This window comes from Desmodus rotundus, chromosome 7 (assembly GCF_022682495.2).
Source record: "Desmodus rotundus isolate HL8 chromosome 7, HLdesRot8A.1, whole genome shotgun sequence".
NCBI lineage: Eukaryota > Metazoa > Chordata > Mammalia > Chiroptera > Phyllostomidae > Desmodus > Desmodus rotundus.
This window is the reverse complement of record NC_071393.1, coordinates 24428874-24448264: the sequence shown is the minus strand read 5'-3', so window position 1 is coordinate 24448264 and position 19391 is coordinate 24428874. Positions and strand designations below refer to the sequence as shown.

At 47.8% G+C, this 19391-nt stretch overlaps 1 protein-coding gene across 5 annotated transcripts in view; it reads left to right on the top strand.

Moving 5' to 3' along the window:
- Positions 1-18983, top strand: part of KCNJ1 (potassium inwardly rectifying channel subfamily J member 1) — a 28700-nt gene extending 9717 nt beyond the window's left edge. Inside the window, exons 1-3 of one of the 5 annotated variants that reach the window (XM_045192842.3) lie at positions 14216-14467; positions 15925-16035; positions 16669-18983. In XM_045192842.3, coding sequence (XP_045048777.2) covers positions 16690-17808 — 1119 coding nt within the window. In that variant the 5' untranslated portion in view covers positions 14216-14467; positions 15925-16035; positions 16669-16689 and the 3' untranslated portion in view covers positions 17809-18983. Of the gene's footprint in view, positions 1-14212; positions 14468-15924; positions 16135-16668 lie in introns of those variants that run through there. The other 4 variants (XM_045192843.3, XM_045192841.2, XM_024557461.4 and 1 more) reach the window with 4 other exon arrangements.
- The last annotated feature ends 408 nt before the right edge of the window (positions 18984-19391 follow it).

The following is a 19391-nucleotide window of genomic DNA, read 5'->3' as shown; positions in this document are numbered from 1 at the left end:
TTAGCAGGTGATTTCTGTCACCGAAGTGGCAATTCCAATGTGATGGACAGAGGTGGCCACAGTGGAGATGGAGCGAGGAGGCAGATCGGTTCTGCAACTGTTTGGGGAAAGCGCAGGCAAGGTTTGCTGATGTTGGATGTGGGGGTGAGAGAAAGAAAAGAACCAGGAATGAGTCAAGGTTTCTCTTGAAGGAGAGGGTGCTCGTGGCACTTGCAGAGCTGGCATGGCTGGAATTCAACAAGATTAACATGAAATAAATTGTATTTAGTGCTAAGAAGGAAAGGAAGAGTGTGTTAAAAAAAAAAATTTCTAGAGAAGGAATTTCAACCCAAGGTGCGCCTCTCACACCTGCCCGGAGGTCATGGGGCCTGGACCCCTGCCTACTACCAGCTCTTAGAGAAAGGACTGTGCCAGCCTCAGCCACCCAGCCCTGTGCTCCAGCTGCCTCTGGGTCTGGAGGGCTGGTCACGCTAACCTCAGAGGAAATTCAATTGGCCTGGCACAGTCGGATCTTCGTGGGCTAATCTAATCTCGTTGTTTTCTGGGCAATCTTTCTCTGATCCTGGGCCTTTCCCCCGCTCTGTTAATTTTTCCCTAGTAGCCAGGCAAACAAAGCTTTCTCCTCTGGGCTTCACGTATACCAAAAATGCACCTTACACATCCCCTCAAAAGCTGCCCAGAGCCTGCTGTGCTTCCCTCCCAGAAGTTCTGGTGGGAGAGCCTTCTTGATGAGCCAGGAGGGGACAAGGATAAGGGGCCGAGACTGCTTTCCAAGGCCTGGCATGTCCCCAGGCAGGACACATATCCTTCCTTACATTTCCTCTGCAGGCCATGAAGGCACTTCTGAGGTTGTCCTTGGGTCTTGTGGCAGAGCAGCTGCCTGCTCAAATCCAGACCTGAGGGTCAAAACTATTCCCCAAACGCCGCTCGTCCTCTGGCTGTCATCTCCCCACCTGGGCTCCTCAGACGTACTCAGCAAGGAAGGAAACCCCCTTTACAGAGGGTTCCCAGTGCTGGACCCTCTGCTGGGGCTTCTGACACTGGACCCTGGCTCAGCGCTGTGGCACTGCTGTTCTTATCTCCATGTGGGTGGACAGCAGTCCCGTTCAGAGAAGCAAAGTAACTCATCCTGATGACAAGGGGAAGGAGCTGGGCTTACAGCTGGGTCATCTATACCGCTGCACAGCTTATCCCTCCTCTATCTTCAGGGCACCTGTTAAACTTCACCTTTGCTTTGCCAACCCCACCACTGGCCTTTAGGGGTGGCAGTCGCTCAGTCAGCGCTGCCTGCAGAACGGCCCTCACACCTCCCCCCGCACGGGGTGCTAGCAGGGAGCCAGCATCGTGGTCAGCGCTGAAGCCAATCGTCCATCTCTTCCCATTCCCGGTGGTCTTCCTGCCATCTTCTCCTCTCCACAAAGTCAAGTGCAGCCCAGGAGCTTAGCAAGATGGGCCATGCCAGGCCTAAAAGGATGTGGGGGGAAAACCCGCCATTGAAAATGGGCACAGTTATTGGGAGGATGGAAAGACAAGAAAAGTGAAAATTTAGGTCTGGGCAGGCAGCAAGACAGGCACTTCCCTCCCCCACCCTCCAAAAAAAAAAAAAAAAAAGCAAACATAAACAGCTTACAATGAATGCCAGGTCCTTATTATTCATAAGCTTTTCTTAGTGACTTTTATGCAAGTCTGTTTTCCAGGTTAATCGATTATATTGGGAAAATAGCTCTGTGAGAGCACGGGCAGCCGGCTCAGTCATGCGGAGCTGGAAATCAAGTCCAGCTCGGCCCCGGCTTCAAGGCCGGAGACTCTGGGGCACCTGCACGCATTCCCCAGGTAGACTGGCCTCGCCCCTTCCAGAGGACTGGGCTGCGCTTTCCTTTCGGCCCCCAAACCATTAGTTACTTAGGGTACTTAGTAAGAGCTGGGTCTGGTCCTGGCGGGGCGTCATCACACAGCCATTTTGGTTTATAGTAATCCAGGTGAGGATTGTTTAAGGTAAGCAACTGAAAATAGAGATGAGGTGGCTTGGGACATTCTTTCTTGCTCCCGAGATTGGCCCTTGCTCAGGCAGCTTGCCAGCCCCGCCGTTGAGAAAGGGCCAGCCTCTGGGAACACATAGTGGGCGGTTTGCTCTCATCCCTCCAGAGGCCCTGAGTGTGGCCTCCACATGTCTGCCCACCTGGCACCCAAGGAAGCAGTAAGGACCTGCCCACCCCTTGTCAGTCCTGCCTCTTGTTCCCTTGTCCCTCCTTACTGTGAGGGGCAGAGCGGGGGGTGAGGGACAAGGAGGGGCAAGGAGGGGTCTGAAACGGTTCTATGGGATTCTGGCTTTCCCTCAAGGTAGTGCAGCAACTCCAGAGAGGTCTGTTTGTATCAGAAGTGGATGAATAATGTCACTGACTCCAGGCACAGAACAAGGAACGAAATGCTGGAAACAATAAAAATGAGAAACAGTGCTGAGGAGAAGAGAGAGAGAGAATGGAATTGAGCTCCTGCGGGAGGATGAGCAAGAGTGGGAGGTCAAGGTGAGGCTGCAGCCGTGGTGCAGCAGGCTGGGGCCATGGCCATGGGAACCCTCTCCTGCCCCACCTCTGGGGCATCCCATCAGAAAGTCCATGGGCCTGCTGTGCTTCGGGGAACTGCTGACTTGGCTCCCAAGCCCACGACCTTAGCCTCACCTCTGGGCCTGGGAGGCTTGAGGGGTGAGTGGGCACAGCTGAGGTGGGGCTTCACCCTGGCGCTGCTGGCTGAGGTCATATTGTGCAGGGCGCCCAGTCCTGTGGAGCTCAGTGAGGGTGGATGAGTGGGAAGTGTCCACACTCTGCTCACTGGCTCTACGCCATTACCACCTGGACAGGTGGGGAAGAAGAATTCTTCCGTAGATGCTGGGAGTACACATGTTGCTCTGTCTGCTAGCAGAGCTTCTGTTTAAGTGAGGGCAAGCACCCTGGCTGGGCGGCTCAGTTGGCTGAGTGTCATTCTGTGCACCAGAAGTTGCAGGTTCAATTCCCAGTCGGGGCACATACCTAGGTTGTGGGTTCAATTCCCAGTTGGGGCACATGTGAGAGGCAACTGATCTATGTTTCTCTCTCCCATTGATGTTTAATTTATTTCTTTCTCTTCCTCTCTTTGTCTCTAAAATCAATAAGCATGGCCTTGGGTGAGGATTTTAAAAATAAAAAAGAGTCAGGGTAAACAGAAAGACGCTCTCTGTACTCCCAGGCTTTCGTGACCAAGAAAATAATTTTGATGGTGCTTCTAGAATCACAGTGGCCACTGGTTAGAGGAGGGAGGTGTCAAGTTCAGCTAAGGGCCCAACAAAGGCCTGGGGATCGTGCTTCTGGCTGGTGCTGGAGGAAGAAGTCAAATGAGAAGAGGAAGCAATGAGGACCCAGAAGTGAAGAGGAGGGATGAGGATGAGCAGGCGAGGTTGCTAAGTCCCACACTCAACATTAGAATATTTGTAGCACCTCAAAAGAAAGCCTCTGTACACGTTAGCCATCATTCCACCTTTTGTTTCTTCCCCCGCACCTTGGCAACTACCGACCTAACTTTCTTTCTGTATTGATTTGCCTATGACAGACATCTGTATAAAAGGAACAGTACAAAATTGGGCTTCTTTCGCTAGCACAGTGCTTTCAAGGTCTTCCATGCTGAGCATGTAACAGCACCCCTTTTTCCTGGCCACATAATATTCCATTGCATCTACAGGCTGCATTTTATTTCTCGGTTCATCCGTTGATTGATATTTTGGTTGTTTCCACTTTTTGGCTATTACTGTATGAATAATGCTGCTATACACATTTGTGTGTAAGTTTTTGTATAAGCGTGTATTTTCCATTTCATCCTCATAACAAACAGGCATTGTAATCACCAATTTATTATGAAAAACCGCAGCTCAGAGAGGCTAAGTAATGTTTTTGAGATGGAAAGCCTTCTTTTGATTTGATTATGGCAGAAGGAAAAATAAGGGGAAATAAAATGAAGTTTACCTTCACCTTTTCTAGGTTATTATACACACCACTAAGTAAAAAAAAAAAAAAAAAAAAAAAAACCCTGAAAGGAATGAGAGAAAGTGCGTCAGCAGGTCTGCCGCAGGCTCCACGGGTCTTCTCTCAAGAGCTGGGACTCAGCGAGGGTCTGTGCTTGCCCTGCCCTGGCTGGCCCTAAGGTCTGGGGTGGGGCCCCCTTGTCCTGCTCATCCTTCTTTCATTGGCAGACCGGAGAATTGGTAAAGAGCAGCTCAAGGCAATTGCTGGAGTAGCTCACCCCCCCTGTGAGGAGCCGGGTGGGAGTCTCTGCGGCCGTGTCCCTGTACTGAGGTGTCCTGGGTGGGCTCTGCCCGGTGACAAGAAGCACCCCTTAAGAGAGGGACCCAGCTCGGGCCCAAGGGTGGCTCTGTGGCATGGAACAACAGGGTGACCGAGACTCCTGGCTTCTGCATCCCTCCGCCTCCGGGGCTTTCCCAGAAAGCTCTTGGACATGGGAGAGTGGGTGACGTGCCGCTCCATTAATGCACCTGTGGTGGCTTGGCAGGACCCCAGCCAAAGCTGTTAATCATTGACCCGCAGAAGCTCCCCGGGGCAGTGTGGGAGAACCAACAGGAACGCTGGCTCTCCAGCTAACCCCCGTGCTTGATCCTGGAGCCTGGCCCTTCTCAGGATCTTTCTGGGAAGCGTGGAGCCACTGCAGCCTGGATGCCGGCACTGAGAAGCCCATAATTAAAGGCCCCGTGGATAATGACATGATTGGGTCTCTCCTTCTGTGCGGAGACTTGAAGGAGGAACCAGAGCTGGAGGTGGTATTACTGAAGGTGTTAATAGCGTGATCACTTTCCATGTCCAAGTGTTGTCTCAGATCTTTGTGTCCATCTGTCAGATCGATATGAATGTTACCAGTTTTCAGATAAAGAAACGGGCACACCAAGAGGCCAGGTTGTACCTGGTGTCAGAGCTGACTCCAGATTCAAACCCCAATACCCACTTCCTAACTCCTGCCTGGCTGGCCACCTGCCTCGGCTGCGACAAGACACTTCAGACATGAGCTAGAGTGCAGGGCCGACCAGAAGGCATCCGGCGTGCCCTCCAAATGCAAGACCCTGCTGTTCTGTGCCCCCTGCTTGGCCCAGTACCACAGCTGGGCTCAGCCCACGCAGCGCCCTTGTGCTGTGGGTGTGGCGGCGGGAATCCTGGAGCCCAGCGCTTACATTTACAACATTAGCTCAATTATTCCCTTATTTTATAAATTGCCAAGGTTTGGAATCCTGTATATTTCCTTAAAAACAAAGTGTACTTGTTGCAGACACACAGGAAAAGTACACTCAGGGCCTGTAGTCCACATGGAATTCATTCGTTTCTGGGCTGAAAGGACCGAGCTGATGTCATAACAGCCCAGACCGCAGAGAACTAGAGGGTCAGACTAATTCCAGAATCTCTGCCCACACAATAAATACAACTTTCGGTAAACATTTAAATTATTATGTTAAAATCCAGTGCCGTTTGAGGTGGCGGGGCTCAATAGATGAGATTTCAGAATCGCTTCATTGCAGATGGGTCCAGTTCTCAGAAAAGCAAACTCCTCCTCCCCCACACATACTTTGACAAGTGAGAGGATAAGCAGCTTATTTGCAGAAATTGTTCTTCACTGTATAAAATAATTCAGCGAAGGGTTCCATTCAATATTGAGCCTTTGACGCAATGTGACTCACTGCATGTAAGCAATTTCTGGTGACATACCACCTGTTGGGAATATTCCACAGATTGTTTTCAGCGTAGGATTACATGTCGATGCACGTACAATGACATTTTCTATGTAATGGCGTTGCTTTTAAATATTAATGAAAACAAAGGCCATGAGACTAGGAAAGCCTCTGGGGCATTGTGTCAAATTAATTTGCAGTCCTGAGCTCATTGGACGCTTGAATTCACCAGTGACCCTCGGGGGGTCCGGACCGAGTGCACTTAAGGGTCTGAGAACTGGAGTTAAAGTCAGAATCGACGGGAGGCAGAACCTGTCGTTGTCGGCACGCTTCCTACTTGGAGGGGGCCCCCTCTGTTTCCGGGTCTGTCTGATTGAAATGGCACCCAGGATTCTGTAGGGACCTGTCCTCCCCCTCCAGACAGTAACCATGTTTGCTAGGTCATCCCCATCTAAGTCCTAGCAAAGGCAGCTTGGCCAACTCCAAACCCGTAAGAGGGGACTTGCACACCCAGCAGCTCCCGTGGGCCCCTCCCAGCCTCACTCCCACATGAAGTTTGGAGCGTCACCCCCTGCACTCCTCAGACAGAGGCGAGTGGCTCGCTGCGCCACTGGTGGATGAGCCAGGCTGCAAGAGAGCTGGATACAGGTTAGGGTGTGAGGAGCCCAAAGCCACAAGGCCACATAAGCCAAGTGTCCATAACCCGATTTTCCGCCCTCTGCGAGTGGTTGGAGACCGAGTCCCACCACGGGACGTGGGTGGTGGCTCCATTACCCTTTCCACAGCCCCTCCTGCAAATCAAACACTTTGAGGCACTCACACCTTCGCTGTATTTACGTCTGTCTTTGACAAATATTTCTTGAGCATCTACTCTGGGCCTGGCCCTCAGCTAGGGGAGCACTGGAGGTAGAGCTATGGAGCGGGTGGATGGGGCTACTGCTCCCAGACCAGCACAGAAACAAGTCTGTTACTTAAAAATCACTGTGAATCCTACAAATAAAAAGGAAAGGGTAGAATATAGTATTGTAGTGGGGGTGCAACTTGACTAAAATGGGGCAAGGAGTGGTCAGGGGCTCCGTTCTCTTTGATGAACTGACATTTAAGTTTCTTGCTGAGAAGTGACATTTAAGTTGAAACCAAGAAGTCAGCCTGGCGGGGTGAGTGGAGGGCCAGGTGTTCCCAGTGGGGGAAGTAGCACGTGGGGCAGGCTCAGAAGGGCTGAGCCGCTTGCCCAGGTGTCTACTGTTGGTATGCGGCAGAGCTGGGCCGGTGTGTGTCTTCTCGTCTCTGTAGCCCCAGTCTGTTGTCTAGGCTTGACCTTGGCACTCAGCGAGTATTGCTGAGCCGACTGACTCCAGGCCAGGATGCTTCGCCCTCTGCTAGAGCAGTGAGTCCAAAGGGCTCAGCTCACTGTCACGGGCAGATACTCCTTGTCCACTGGGCAGTGGGGCGGGGAGCTCCCCTCCTCCCACAGTGGCCATCCTCATCACGACAAACTTCTGACTTCGGAAATGCAGGAACCTCACCGTGCACATCTATATAGGTGCCTCCAAATGGAAGATGGCATCCCTGTAACTTCAGGTCATTGCCTGCAACAAGCTCAAGCCAGGGAAACTTCTAAAAGCTTCCATTGTCAGCCCACTGCTCCACGGAACATCTTCAGCTGCCTCCTCGGTTGCTTCTTAATTGCTGTAGCATCCTCACCATTTCTGAACTCTGTCTGGCATTAGAAGGCCCTTCTCTGCCAACATGCACCTGTGCATCCAAAGCAGTTGATTCCACGCCCTCTCCAAGGGGCCGGCACCCTTCCACATGCCAGGCTTCTCTCTCTCTCTCTCTGGTGCTTTTTCTCATTCTCTTTCTTGTCCCTGAAAACCTGTCCCCTCTCCACTAATCTAGACCCTCACTCTCCTTTCGGGTTCAGCATCTAAAAGAGATCTGATCTTTTGCCAGCCCTTGCTCTTTTATGAGATCTCTCCATTAAGTAAGGAACTATATCGAAAATCACCGTTCCTGGTGCATACTAAGTAGGCTCTGGGTAAATGTTTGCCCTCGCTCTGCATTGTTTATTAACTATTTGAGGATGCCTTAAGGGCTAAAAAGCAAGGGCTCCTCTGGCCAACCTAGGTTCTTCTAGATCTTTCCTTCTTTTGGCTTTCTGCTTTGTGACCTTCTGCAAATTGCTTAACTTCTCTGAATCTCAGTTCCCCACCTCCTAGGGTCGTTGTGGGAATTAAATACGTTAATGCACGTGAGAGATTCTGCCTTTGTGTCTGATGCCCCCTGAAGGCTCCAGGGGAAGCCATCTGCACTGTGCTCTAGGGGGCGCTGTTCACACAGAATGCACAGGTCTCCCGTCGCTGTTAGCGGGATACGGAAACTCTCCAGGGCAGTTTTCATGGCCGTGTAGCCCCTCTCCAGAGACTTTTCTCAGCTGTGGTCTTTCTATTCGCTCATTTTGAGCTCTGCATCTTCATTTCTGCCTTCACTTACCCTAACTCTGGGTCGGTCTGGGGCAGGACGCCTGCAGTTCAGAAAATTCTTAGAAAGTCTCTACAATGGAGGCCAAGTGGATTCAACAATTGTCTGTGAGCTTCTCTTGGCCTCTACCGCTCTCACTCTGCCGTCGCCCCTCCTGCCGGGCCCAGGGATATGCTGCTGTCTCTTTAAACTCTGAATTGCGGCAGAGGTGAAGCTCCCCCTTTTGGTCCCTGTTTGCAGGAGACACACTAGCTTTTCCAAAATACTTCAAAAATCACTATAAAGACCCTCCCGGCTAGTGTGGCTCATCGGATTCAGTGATGGACTGACAACCAAAGAGTCACGGGTTTAATTCCCAGTCAGGGCACAAGCCTGGGTTGCGGGCCAGGTCCCCAGCTGGGGGCGTGCAAGAAGCAACCACACATTGATGTTTCCCTCCCTCTCTGTTCCTTTCTTTAATAATAAATAAATAAAATCTTAAAAAAAATCATTTTAAAGAACCATAAGGAGACAACATTGAAAACAACACAGAATAAGGGTGTAAGGGTCAGCTTCTAGCACAGTTTTGTAACTCCACAGCAAGAGCATGCTGGTTACCGGCCCCTGCGGACACCTTGCTTGAGTCCAGCTCCACTAGCTCCCCGGCTGGCTGGACAGGTGGGGACATCATATCTCCTGACACTTCCTGTTGGGGTGCCATGATGAGGTGAGAGTGTAATTATCTGAGGATGACGAATGGCCCAGGTAAATAAGTTAACTAGATAGATTTTAAGACCTAAACTTGAAATTTTTAACTCTTTTGTTTTAAAGATTTTATTTACTTCTTTTCAGACAGAGGGGAAGGGAAGGGGAAAGAGAGGGAAAGAAACATCAATGTGTGGTTGCCTCTCATGTGCCCCAAACTGGGGACCTGGCCCACAACCCAGGCATGTGCCCTGACTGGGAATTGAACCGGTGACCCCTTGGTTCACAGGCTGACACTCAATCCACTGAGCCACACCAGCCAGGGCAATTTTTAACTCATTTTAATGACTGTTTGTATTTACCTTTGGCGCTTTCCTTGATTCTTTATATCGTGCTGCAAAAGCAAACATAGGTGCGAAGTATATATGTGTGTGACTTCTGGAATTGGTTCTCACCAGTTGACTTGTGAAATGGCTTTGAGGAGCCTGGGAAACCACAATGAGGGAGTGTTAGCGCTTAATAGGATTGGGCTGGGTTTAGGTGATGTGGGGAATATTGAAGGAGGCAATATTTCGCTCTGGGTTAGATGTCAGGAAGTAGAGGTAATTCTATGATTGCATTTATTAATAAATCTCATTATCTTGAAGGAGAGAAGATTGGGGTGAAGCCATGGCTGTTATTGGTGAAGACGCAGTGGTCCACTCATTACAGCCAGGATGTGGGATATTTGTTTGTTTTTGTGGTTTGGACCATGTTCACGATTTGTGTGTGTTCAGACATGAGTGTGTAGTGGCCTTGTCTGTTGTTGATGTTCTGTGAAATTGGGTGCAACGGGAGAACACCAAGACCTAGCCGTCTGGGCCCGGCCGGCACCCCGATGCTGGGGCAGCTTCTCCCCTTTTCAGTGGGCACTGTACATTGTCGGTGGTGCCATCAAATCCTAGTGGACGTCTGTGGTAAGAGAAGAGCAGCATTGTCCCTCATACCACGCCTCTGTTCAGCCTTGCCAGGGATAATTCTCTCCCTCTGCCCTGTTCTCACTTCTGTAAGATAAGGCGGCTGCCCAGGTTATAGACAAATGCTTCATAAAAACATGTTTGCCATTCCCAGGTTTTCCATCCCAAGTTGGGAGGGTGGGCTCTGATGCCGGCATAGGTCATAGATGCTGATGGATTGTCCGAGCCTTGGTCACTCACTCTGGGAAGCCTTTTCCTTCACTGGGCTGTCGTCTCCAGCACAGCCCCCTGGACTGTGCATGCTAGACGCTAAGCAGCCCGGGTCAGTGAGTCCTGGTTAGCTGCTGCCCAAGCTTTGATTTCTGAATTAATAATAACAGTTGCTGCGGTTTATTGCATGATTACTGTGCTTTAAAGATTTTATATATGCGACTGCATTTAAAACATACTGCCCTGGCTGGTGTGGCTCAGTTGGTTAGAATGTTGTCCAGTAAACTGAAAAGTATTGGGTTTGATTCCCGGTCAGGAAATCAAACTTGGGCTGTGGGTTCAGTCCCCTATTGGGGTACATTCAGGAGGCAACTCCTTTCTCTCTCTTTCTCTTCCCCCTTCCTCTCTCTATGGAATCAATGAATGTATCCTCGGGTGAGGATAAATAAATGAATAAATAGACAAACAAATAAATAAATAAAGTGTTAAAAACCCATACTACAACCTTTGAAAATGTTACAGCCATTTCACAGGTGAGGGAACTGAGGCTCGGTAAGGCTACATGGCTTCTCAGATCACTTGGCCATTAAGCGACAGAACTGTGGTTCAAGTCCGTGTCTGTGCTTACTCCAGCTGGTGTTCCTTCCAGTCTGCCATGACCCGTGCTGTGAATGCCCTGGGCCAGGTCTCCCACCCTCTCTTGGTCCCTGTGCCTGGCACAGCTCTGTAGGTATTCAGACGGTGCTGCTGGACCAGGTGGCTCCAGAGACACCTGCAGAGCACCTGAGGGGGGCACCAGCCCCAGTAGGACCTCGTGATGCCCTGGCTCCGGTTCCCAAACTCTCCTCCCTGGATGGAGCCAGGCCCGGGAGCATTCCCACCTTGGGATTCACGGGGCATAAGGCCTGTGCAGACACTCGCCCCAGAGGTGGGATGATGCTGCAGGGCGTTCCGCAGTCTAGCCTGGAAGAGTCCTGAGGTTCAGCTGCCCCTTTACAAGCCCATGCGGCCAAGAAAAATTGTTTCCACTGGTCTTGCCAAGTTCTATTTAGAACCCACGCTGACCCCAAGTGAGCCGCCTGATAGTGCTAAAGACACCTGAAATAACTTCCCTCAGAACTACAGAGCAAAAGGGAAACAAGGCCTTCTGTCCACAATAGGTTCCGATATGAAAAGGGTAGTTAGGGGAGCTAGATGACATGAAGCTCCTTGGGGCTCTGAGTATTTACAAACCCAGCTGGGTGGCTGTCCTCTAATAGCTTGAGACCATTTTCATAGAAAACAGAAAGTCCCCTTAGGTGCATTTGTTCGAGCTCCTAGCAAAGGTGTGTTGAAAGGTACCAGCTTGACACCCAGCTTGTTGGGTCCCCTCTTTGATGGCTGCTTGAAAATCCTGTTCTCAACCCTTTGAGGGCAGCGAACCTTCTGTGCTGCAGTTACTGAGCTACTTACCCTGGGAGCAATGTGAGAGCAGGGACTGTTACGTCTTTGGTCTCCTAGCCTAGCACCAAATACATGGTAGACACATAGAGTGTTTGCTCAGTTATATTGGTTAGGAAGGCTGCGCCCCTATCTCATGATCCAATTCCATGCCTCACTATGGTTAGGGTCTCAAGAAATGTTTACTGATTCAATGGACTCATCTGAAACAAGGCAGTGTATTTTCATGAAAACTTGAATTTCTTTTTCACCGCTCTTGCAAAGGGACTACAGAAAATCGTCTGACTTTTGCTCTCAGGCCCCGTAACACTCTCACATAAAGGCCCGACTCTCAGAAACTTCCTGAAGGGAACTAAGGCTGTGCATGAACTTTGACTAAAAGGCAGACTGCAGTAAGTGTATTTTCATCCAAATGGAGAAGTGATAGCCTTTAAAATTCTGAAGAAGAGATAATGACAGCAATGTCGCTTATGTCTCTGACACCGTGGCTGCTGAGCACGTGGGGACAGAAGGAGGCAGTGTGGTCAGTACTAGAGGAAGCCCCAGATTCACAGAGGCGTGTTCTCAAGTAGATACCTGCCAAAGAACGGCCTTTGGACTGGATTTTAAATATTATCAATGGGCATACGCTCTACACGCCTCACTTAAAATGAGGAGGGATTGGTTGACGCAGGTGTTGCATGCCAATGAAGAGTGTATTTTTTTGGAGAAAGGGCGATTCAGAAGGAAAATATGTTTGTTTTGGGGAATTGGAAGGGTGGTTAGATGGAAGAGACTTCAGACTTAGAGTTGTGATGACTTGTCTTGGAAAAGGATCTAGACCGTTGTTCCCTCTACCAGTTTTTCCTCTAGGTCTTCAAAAAAGTGGCCTCAGGGGGCCTACTGAGCACAGAGTGTGGTGGCCCTGGCTTGCGTGCCTTTCTAGGCCCGGCGTGCCTTTCAGCTCCTGTGTACCCCCTTCTGTTGCCTCGGCCTGGGCCGCAGGCACAGCAGTGCACCATGGTTCGTACTACGTGCACAGGAATGCCTCTTCTCCTATGTCTCTATAGGGACGTCCTGACTGGTGTGGCTCAGTGGATCGGGCGTTGTCCCACAAACTGGAAAACTGCCGGTTCGATTCCTGGTCAGGGCACGTGCCTGGGTTGCGGCCCAGGTCCCCGGGTTTGGGGCATGCGCAAGGCAACCAATTGGTGTTTCTCTCCCTTCACCTCTCTCTAAAAAAAGATAACTAAAATCTTTTAAAAAATATCTCTATAGGGAGCCACATAAGTACTGCAACCTCATTGCATTTATGCATACATTAATAAGTTAATTTGTCATCCATCAAAGCATATTTGTAGAGTTCGTACTAAGTGTGCCTCTAATGCCACCTTCAGGCTTTGGCCTCGATGGCGCTTCTCTGCTGCTGAGATGAGGTGCTCCCTGGAGTCCTCGAAGTGTTTCCTCTCTGGACACTGTCGCATGGGCTGTTTTCTAGCTCACTGGTATCTCCCGCCACCGCACTTGACGGGAAGCTTCCTCACAGTGACAAGGCCTGTGTCCATTTGGTAAACGACTGCTTTCCCGGAGTCTCACACGGTGCCTGGCACACGTAACTCGTGCCAACACACCAGTGTTGGAGGATACCAGACAAATGCATTCCGTGCACACAGAGGCAGTGAGTGTTTCGCCAGTTGCCGAGTTTTCGCAGGGGATGGATACCCATCTAATGGAGATCTTCCAGAAAAGATTTTCCTTGGGGCATTAGACAAACCAAGCACATTGCAGGTGCCGATTTACTGAGCTCACTTCCCTACTCGACTGGGAGCCCCTTGAGAACAGGAACAGAGTTCTATTTGTTGAAATCCTACATAATAAGCATATGCTCAATGTTTGGAAAGCTTACAAAAAGTTCATTTTATGGGAACGGGTGGTTTACAGAACGATAATGCTTAAGTAATTCCCTCGCTTGGCCTGGCCACTAAGAATACCTTGGTAAATATTAGCTAATATATAGCCCGTTGCTTGCTATTAAGATTTACTGATTGAAATAGAAAGTAACCTAAAAACTGTGCCTGTTACATAACCCAGACACCAGAGCCAATCTTGAATCAACAGATTGTTCCGAAAATGCATATTGGCTCTGTCTGTGGTTGGATTAAATGCCATTGTCTAAACAAAGCTGGGTATGTGCTGTGTATAAGGGTGTGCTGTGAATGATGAATTTATCCTGTAGTCTTGCATTCTCTAGGTATAATTCTTCTCACTCTTTGAATAAATAAATCAACAGTGCATGTGAAAAGTACCTCCACTAAATGCCAGATTTTATCACATAAATCCCAAAATAAAGTCTGCTTTAAAATCTCAGTTTCTTACATAACAGGGAGTGTTGTAGAGAGAGATTAACATGGCATCTGGTTTCTTCCTGGTGTGACCTTCCTTTCATCTTACAAACATGTGATCTTCCTTTCATCTTACAAATATGTACTTATCTGTGTCTAAATATTCCCCTGTGTCTTTGTCCACACTTGGAAATCTCAGCATCTCAGTGTGTTTCAGAGAATAGGCTGGGAGAATGATGATAACTAATTGTTTCTGGTGGAATGTTATTAGACACGACCTTGGACAAATGGCAGGGGTGCCACAGAGCGTGGCAAGGAAAGGAGAGAAGTGCTGGAGCACGACCCGCGCCCGCTGCCCGGGGACCTCAGCTTGCGGCTCGTCATGCCTTAGCATGACGGTATTCAAGCCATGTGAGGGTTGGAAAGGTAAAATATGTACCCAGGTCGGGGCTTGGTCTGAGAACAACCAATTGCCTTGGTTTAAACCATACAACTCCACTATCCAATGAAGTGTTTTAAGCTAATACCAATTAGCACCAGTCCACTGACCCAAAGACTAAATTATATTAAGCTGGGTCTAAAGGAAGTCAGCCTGCATACAGAGACCAGCTCCCAACCCCACTTCCTAGTGTTTCGCAGCCATGGATGCTTCAGGTTGGAACGTGTTTAGGACGTTGGTAAGTGCGAACCATCTGGGGAAAGCGGTAGAAGCCGGTTGGTTTTGTCTCAGTTCTTTGCAAGGCCAGGCTGATAATATTTTATTGGTAATAGAGGCATGGACACCCACACTTATCTGAGAGATAAGTCAGGGAGTGCTTATTTACACGACAGAAATAGTCTTCATCTTCAAAAGCAAAATGAATGTAAGAGAGATGGGAGGGGAAGAGTAGTGGGGAAAAAAGCCCTTGGAAGTTGGCATGTTAGGAGCCTTCTCTGGCATTATCATGCATGGCAAAGAGAATGTGGGTACAATTGATCATTGTTGGCTTTAGAATGTATTATTTTATGTGAGGGCCACTCTAGGAAGAGCTTTTTACACAGTGGGAGCTTCCGTGAACCTGGGAAAGGGAGAACACCCAAGGGATTGTCAGCCAGGGGAGAGGAGGTGTGTGCAGAGAAAGGGGAGCAAGTGGGCAATGAAGTGTCTTTCTCCCTCCATGACTCTAACTTGGGCCCATCACCGAAAGCTCTCTGAGGACTTGAGGTCAATGAGGGTTGGGTGGGGTGAGGGCAGGCCCCTCTAAATGTGTGCATTGCTGTTTGCTCTCCTAGTAGCATTTAAAAATATATGTATCTTTAGAACCTGCCCTCAGAATTTCAAATCACCCCAGCTGTGGTTTTCTCTTCGCCACTTCTACTAGGTGTCGACTTCTTGTGCTTTCATCTGGTTCAAGAGCTTAAGCAAGAAACTGTGGATTATCAGTTTTGTTTAAAGTTTATCACTAAGTTGGTTTCGCTTCCTAGTTTGTATGAATAAACACATTTTTGAAGGGGGATTTTGAAATCTATTTTAGAAACATATTTGCATTTAATTCAAAGTGCCACGAAGACACTGCTAACCGTGGTGAGCAACCTTCGAGTGGGGTGGGCACACCTAGGGGACAAGGTGAGCTCATGTGTATGACCCCTTGGTTTCGTCGTCGTTGGCTGTTTAGGGGAAAATCCCCTCACTTCCTTGCTGTAAAATGGGAGTCAAAATAATGTCATCAATAGGAAACCATTGATCAGAGTGTATGTGAAGGGCTTAACTCGTTGACTGAATTAGTCCCTTTATGTTTTTTTTTTTTTTAAATCAATACTAGTACACAGAGTGTGCTAGCAGCTGGGAAAGAGGAGTGAATGAAATGCTGCGCTGCCCTCACAGAATTACTGTTTACACCAGAGCCCCCAGTCCTTCAGCTTGGGAGCCGGGGAGGAAGGGGCGGTACTGACCGACAGTGACCGCCCTGCTGCTTTTGGGGGGATCTTGAAACACCCCAAGAGAGAGTGGAAACAGGGTCGTAGGTCCACCGAGAAAACTTTTGAGATGATGTGGTAGGACTTGACCACACGGTCCTGAGGAACTTTGTTCTGAACAGTGTTGAGCATTAAAACAAAAGGGAAGTTGATTGATGCTTGTCTTAAAATGTTCCAGGGAAATTTAACCCTAGAAGAGAAAATTGCATAACTGAGACGTGGCATGGTAGAGGTTCTGGACTGAAAGCAGGGGACCTTAAGCTCTAGTTGTCATCCTGTTACTCTTTAGGTATGTGACTTTGACCTTGACTACGACATTGAAATTTTCTGAGTCTCCATTTCTTCATTTAATGTATGAGAGAACCGAATTGAATCAGGATTTCTCTTGGTACGTAAGTACCAACAGCGCTACGCAAGATGGTTTGGGCAGTGTATTTGATGAGCTGTTTTTTTCATAGTTGTTTATTTTTATATATTACCAAAAATATAAATAGTGCATTAGGCTTCTGCTTTCACAGATATTTTTGCTTAACATAAGGTTAAATTTATTCTTTTTTAAAAGGAGAGCTCATGTAAAAGAATAATATCAGAAAGTCGTAGTGCAGTTCTTGATGGTTATCACAAACACTTTTAAGGTTGTGTGTGATGGAGGTCAGGAACCCTCTTAGGCTCCTTCCATTTCTATCTTATTGGAATTATTTTCCCTTTCATATTTAAGCCACACGGTCTTCTGGTGGAAAGTTTCTACTGAAAAAAGTACTGTGGTGTCCAGACTGAACTTGTCAGCTTGCCCAAATGGTCAGATTCCAGATTGTTCGGAATGTCTTTTCATACATAAGTAACTCTTTATGTGAGTCACCTACGTCACTGCTGCTCTAAATAGAATTTTGTTTTGTTTTGTTTTCCTTTGATGTGTTTTCAGATCAAGGCACTGACAGAAAGAATGTTCAAACATCTTCGGAAATGGTTCGTCACTCGCTTTTTGGGGCGTTCTCGGCGAAGAGCGAGGCTGGTTTCCAAAGACGGAAGGTGCAACATAGAGTTTGGCAATGTGGAGGCCCAGACAAGGCTGATATTCTTTGTGGACATTTGGACTACCGTGCTTGACCTCAAGTGGAGATACAAGATGACCATCTTCATCACAGCCTTCTTGGGGAGCTGGTTCCTCTTTGGCCTCCTGTGGTACGCGGTCGCCTATATTCACAAAGACCTCCCTGAGTTCCATCCCTTTGCCAACCACACCCCTTGTGTGGAGAATATTAACGGTTTGACCTCGGCTTTTCTGTTTTCCCTGGAAACGCAAGTGACCATTGGGTATGGATTCAGGTGCGTGACGGAACAGTGCGGCACCGCCATTTTCCTGCTCATCTCCCAGTCTATACTCGGAGTCATGATCAATTCCTTCATGTGTGGTGCCATTTTGGCCAAGATCTCCAGGCCCAAAAAGCGCGCGAAGACCATTACGTTCAGCAAGAACGCGGTGATCAGTAAGCGGGGTGGAAAGCTTTGTCTCTTGATTCGAGTGGCTAATCTTAGGAAGAGCCTCCTCATTGGCAGTCACATATATGGGAAGCTTCTGAAGACCACAGTCACTCCCGAAGGAGAGACCATTATTTTGGACCAGACCAATATCAACTTTGTAGTTGACGCTGGGAATGAAAATTTATTCTTCATCTCCCCACTGACCATTTACCACGTCATCGATCACAACAGCCCCTTCTTCCACATGGCAGCAGAAACCCTTCCCCAGGAAGACTTTGAATTAGTGGTGTTTTTAGATGGCACAGTGGAATCCACCAGTGCCACCTGCCAAGTCCGGACATCCTATGTCCCAGAAGAGGTGCTTTGGGGCTACCGTTTTGCTCCCATAGTATCCAAGACCAAGGAAGGGAAATACCGAGTAGATTTCCATAACTTTAGTAAGACAGTGGAAGTGGACACCCCTCACTGTGCCATGTGCCTTTATAATGAGAGAGATGCTAGAGTCAAGGCGAAGAGAGGCTATGACAACCCCAACTTCGTTTTGCAAGAAGTCAACGAGACCGATGACACTAAAATGTAACAGTGGCTTTTCAACATGAGTACAGCGAAGTCTTGAACATGCATAGTGACTAGAAGCATTGCAAAGCAATCAGCATTTTGGAGGTATGAAAGTAGACAAGAGCTTTTCAAGTCCGCCAGCACAATGCCCTTGGGGTTCATAACTGTGATCCTACAAGAGGCATGGCTGTACAAGCCTAGTGCGTTAGAACATGCATTGTGTGTGCAGGAAGCTGGAAATAGAAGTCACGGGAGCTCACGTGGAACTTGAATATGATTACCGGTATTTGAAATCATGCAATGTTGATAGGAACAGACAAAAATCATCAAAAGTTTCATGAGATCAAATGAGATCTTTTTAAAAGTCTCTTTGAAGAAGGTATAAGCTTTACATAGGATCAGGGAAAACCATATTCTCATTTTGATTCTACAATAATAAATAGGTCACTTTGTTTTAAAAAGAAATTTATTCTTTTTATTTTTCCTGAATTTATCGGGTGACATTGGTTAATACAATTATATAGGTTTCAGGTGTCCAATTCTATCATACATCGTCTGTAAGAAGGTGGTCTAGTTTTATTTCTTAGCATGCATCTGTTCATTTTTCCCAACACCCTTTATTGAATAGACTGTCTTTACCCTATTGTGTGTTCTTGCCTCCTTTGTTAAATATGAATTGACCATAAGGTTTTGGGTTTATTTCTGGGCTCTCTACTCTGTTCCATAAATCCACATGTCTGTTTTTATGCCAGTACCATGCTTTTTTTATTACTATGGCCTTATAGTATAGTTTGATATGAGTGGGTGTGATTCCTTCAACTGTATTCTTCTTTCTCAAGACTTCTGTGACTATTATGGGTCTTTTAAGGTTCTATATAAATTTTTGGAATAGTTGATCTGGTTGGTATTCTGATAGGAATCCTGTTGAATCTCTAGATTGCTTTGGGTAGTGAGGACATTTTAATGATGTTAATTCTTCCTATCCAAGAATACAGTATGTGCTTCCACTTATTTGTATCTTCTTCAATTTCTTTCTTCAGTTTCTCGTAATTTTCCAAGTACAGGTCTTTCACATCCTCAGTTAAATTCATTCCTAGATATTTTACTTTTTTGATGCAATTGTAAATGAGATTGTTTTCTTAGTTTCCCCTTCAGATAGTGTGTTATTGGTGTATAAAAGTGCAACTGATTTCTGGATATTTTGTATCTGCTACTTTATTGAATTAAGTTATCAGTTCCAGTAATTTTTAATGGAATCTTTAGCATCCCCTATAACAATAGCATGCCATCTGCAAGTCATTTTTATTTTAACATTGACTTTTATCAAAGGAAAAATTGTCTCCTGAGTTGGGGGGAGCTGAACCAATCAAAGAGAGTAAGAAAAGACTGTTACACATAAAACACCTGTGAGACTTGGGCCTTTTGGAGCCCTGGTCACTGGAGCTTCCGTCTCAGGCTGGGTCACACTGTGTTTCTGGGGGAGCAAGGGAAGGCTCAGTCCGTGCATTTGCGTCTCTGTGTACCGACGTGGAGAAGAGCACTGAGCCCACCCTGCTTTATGGTGTCCCCACACACTGCTACCCAAGTGGGGCTTTGGCCCGAATG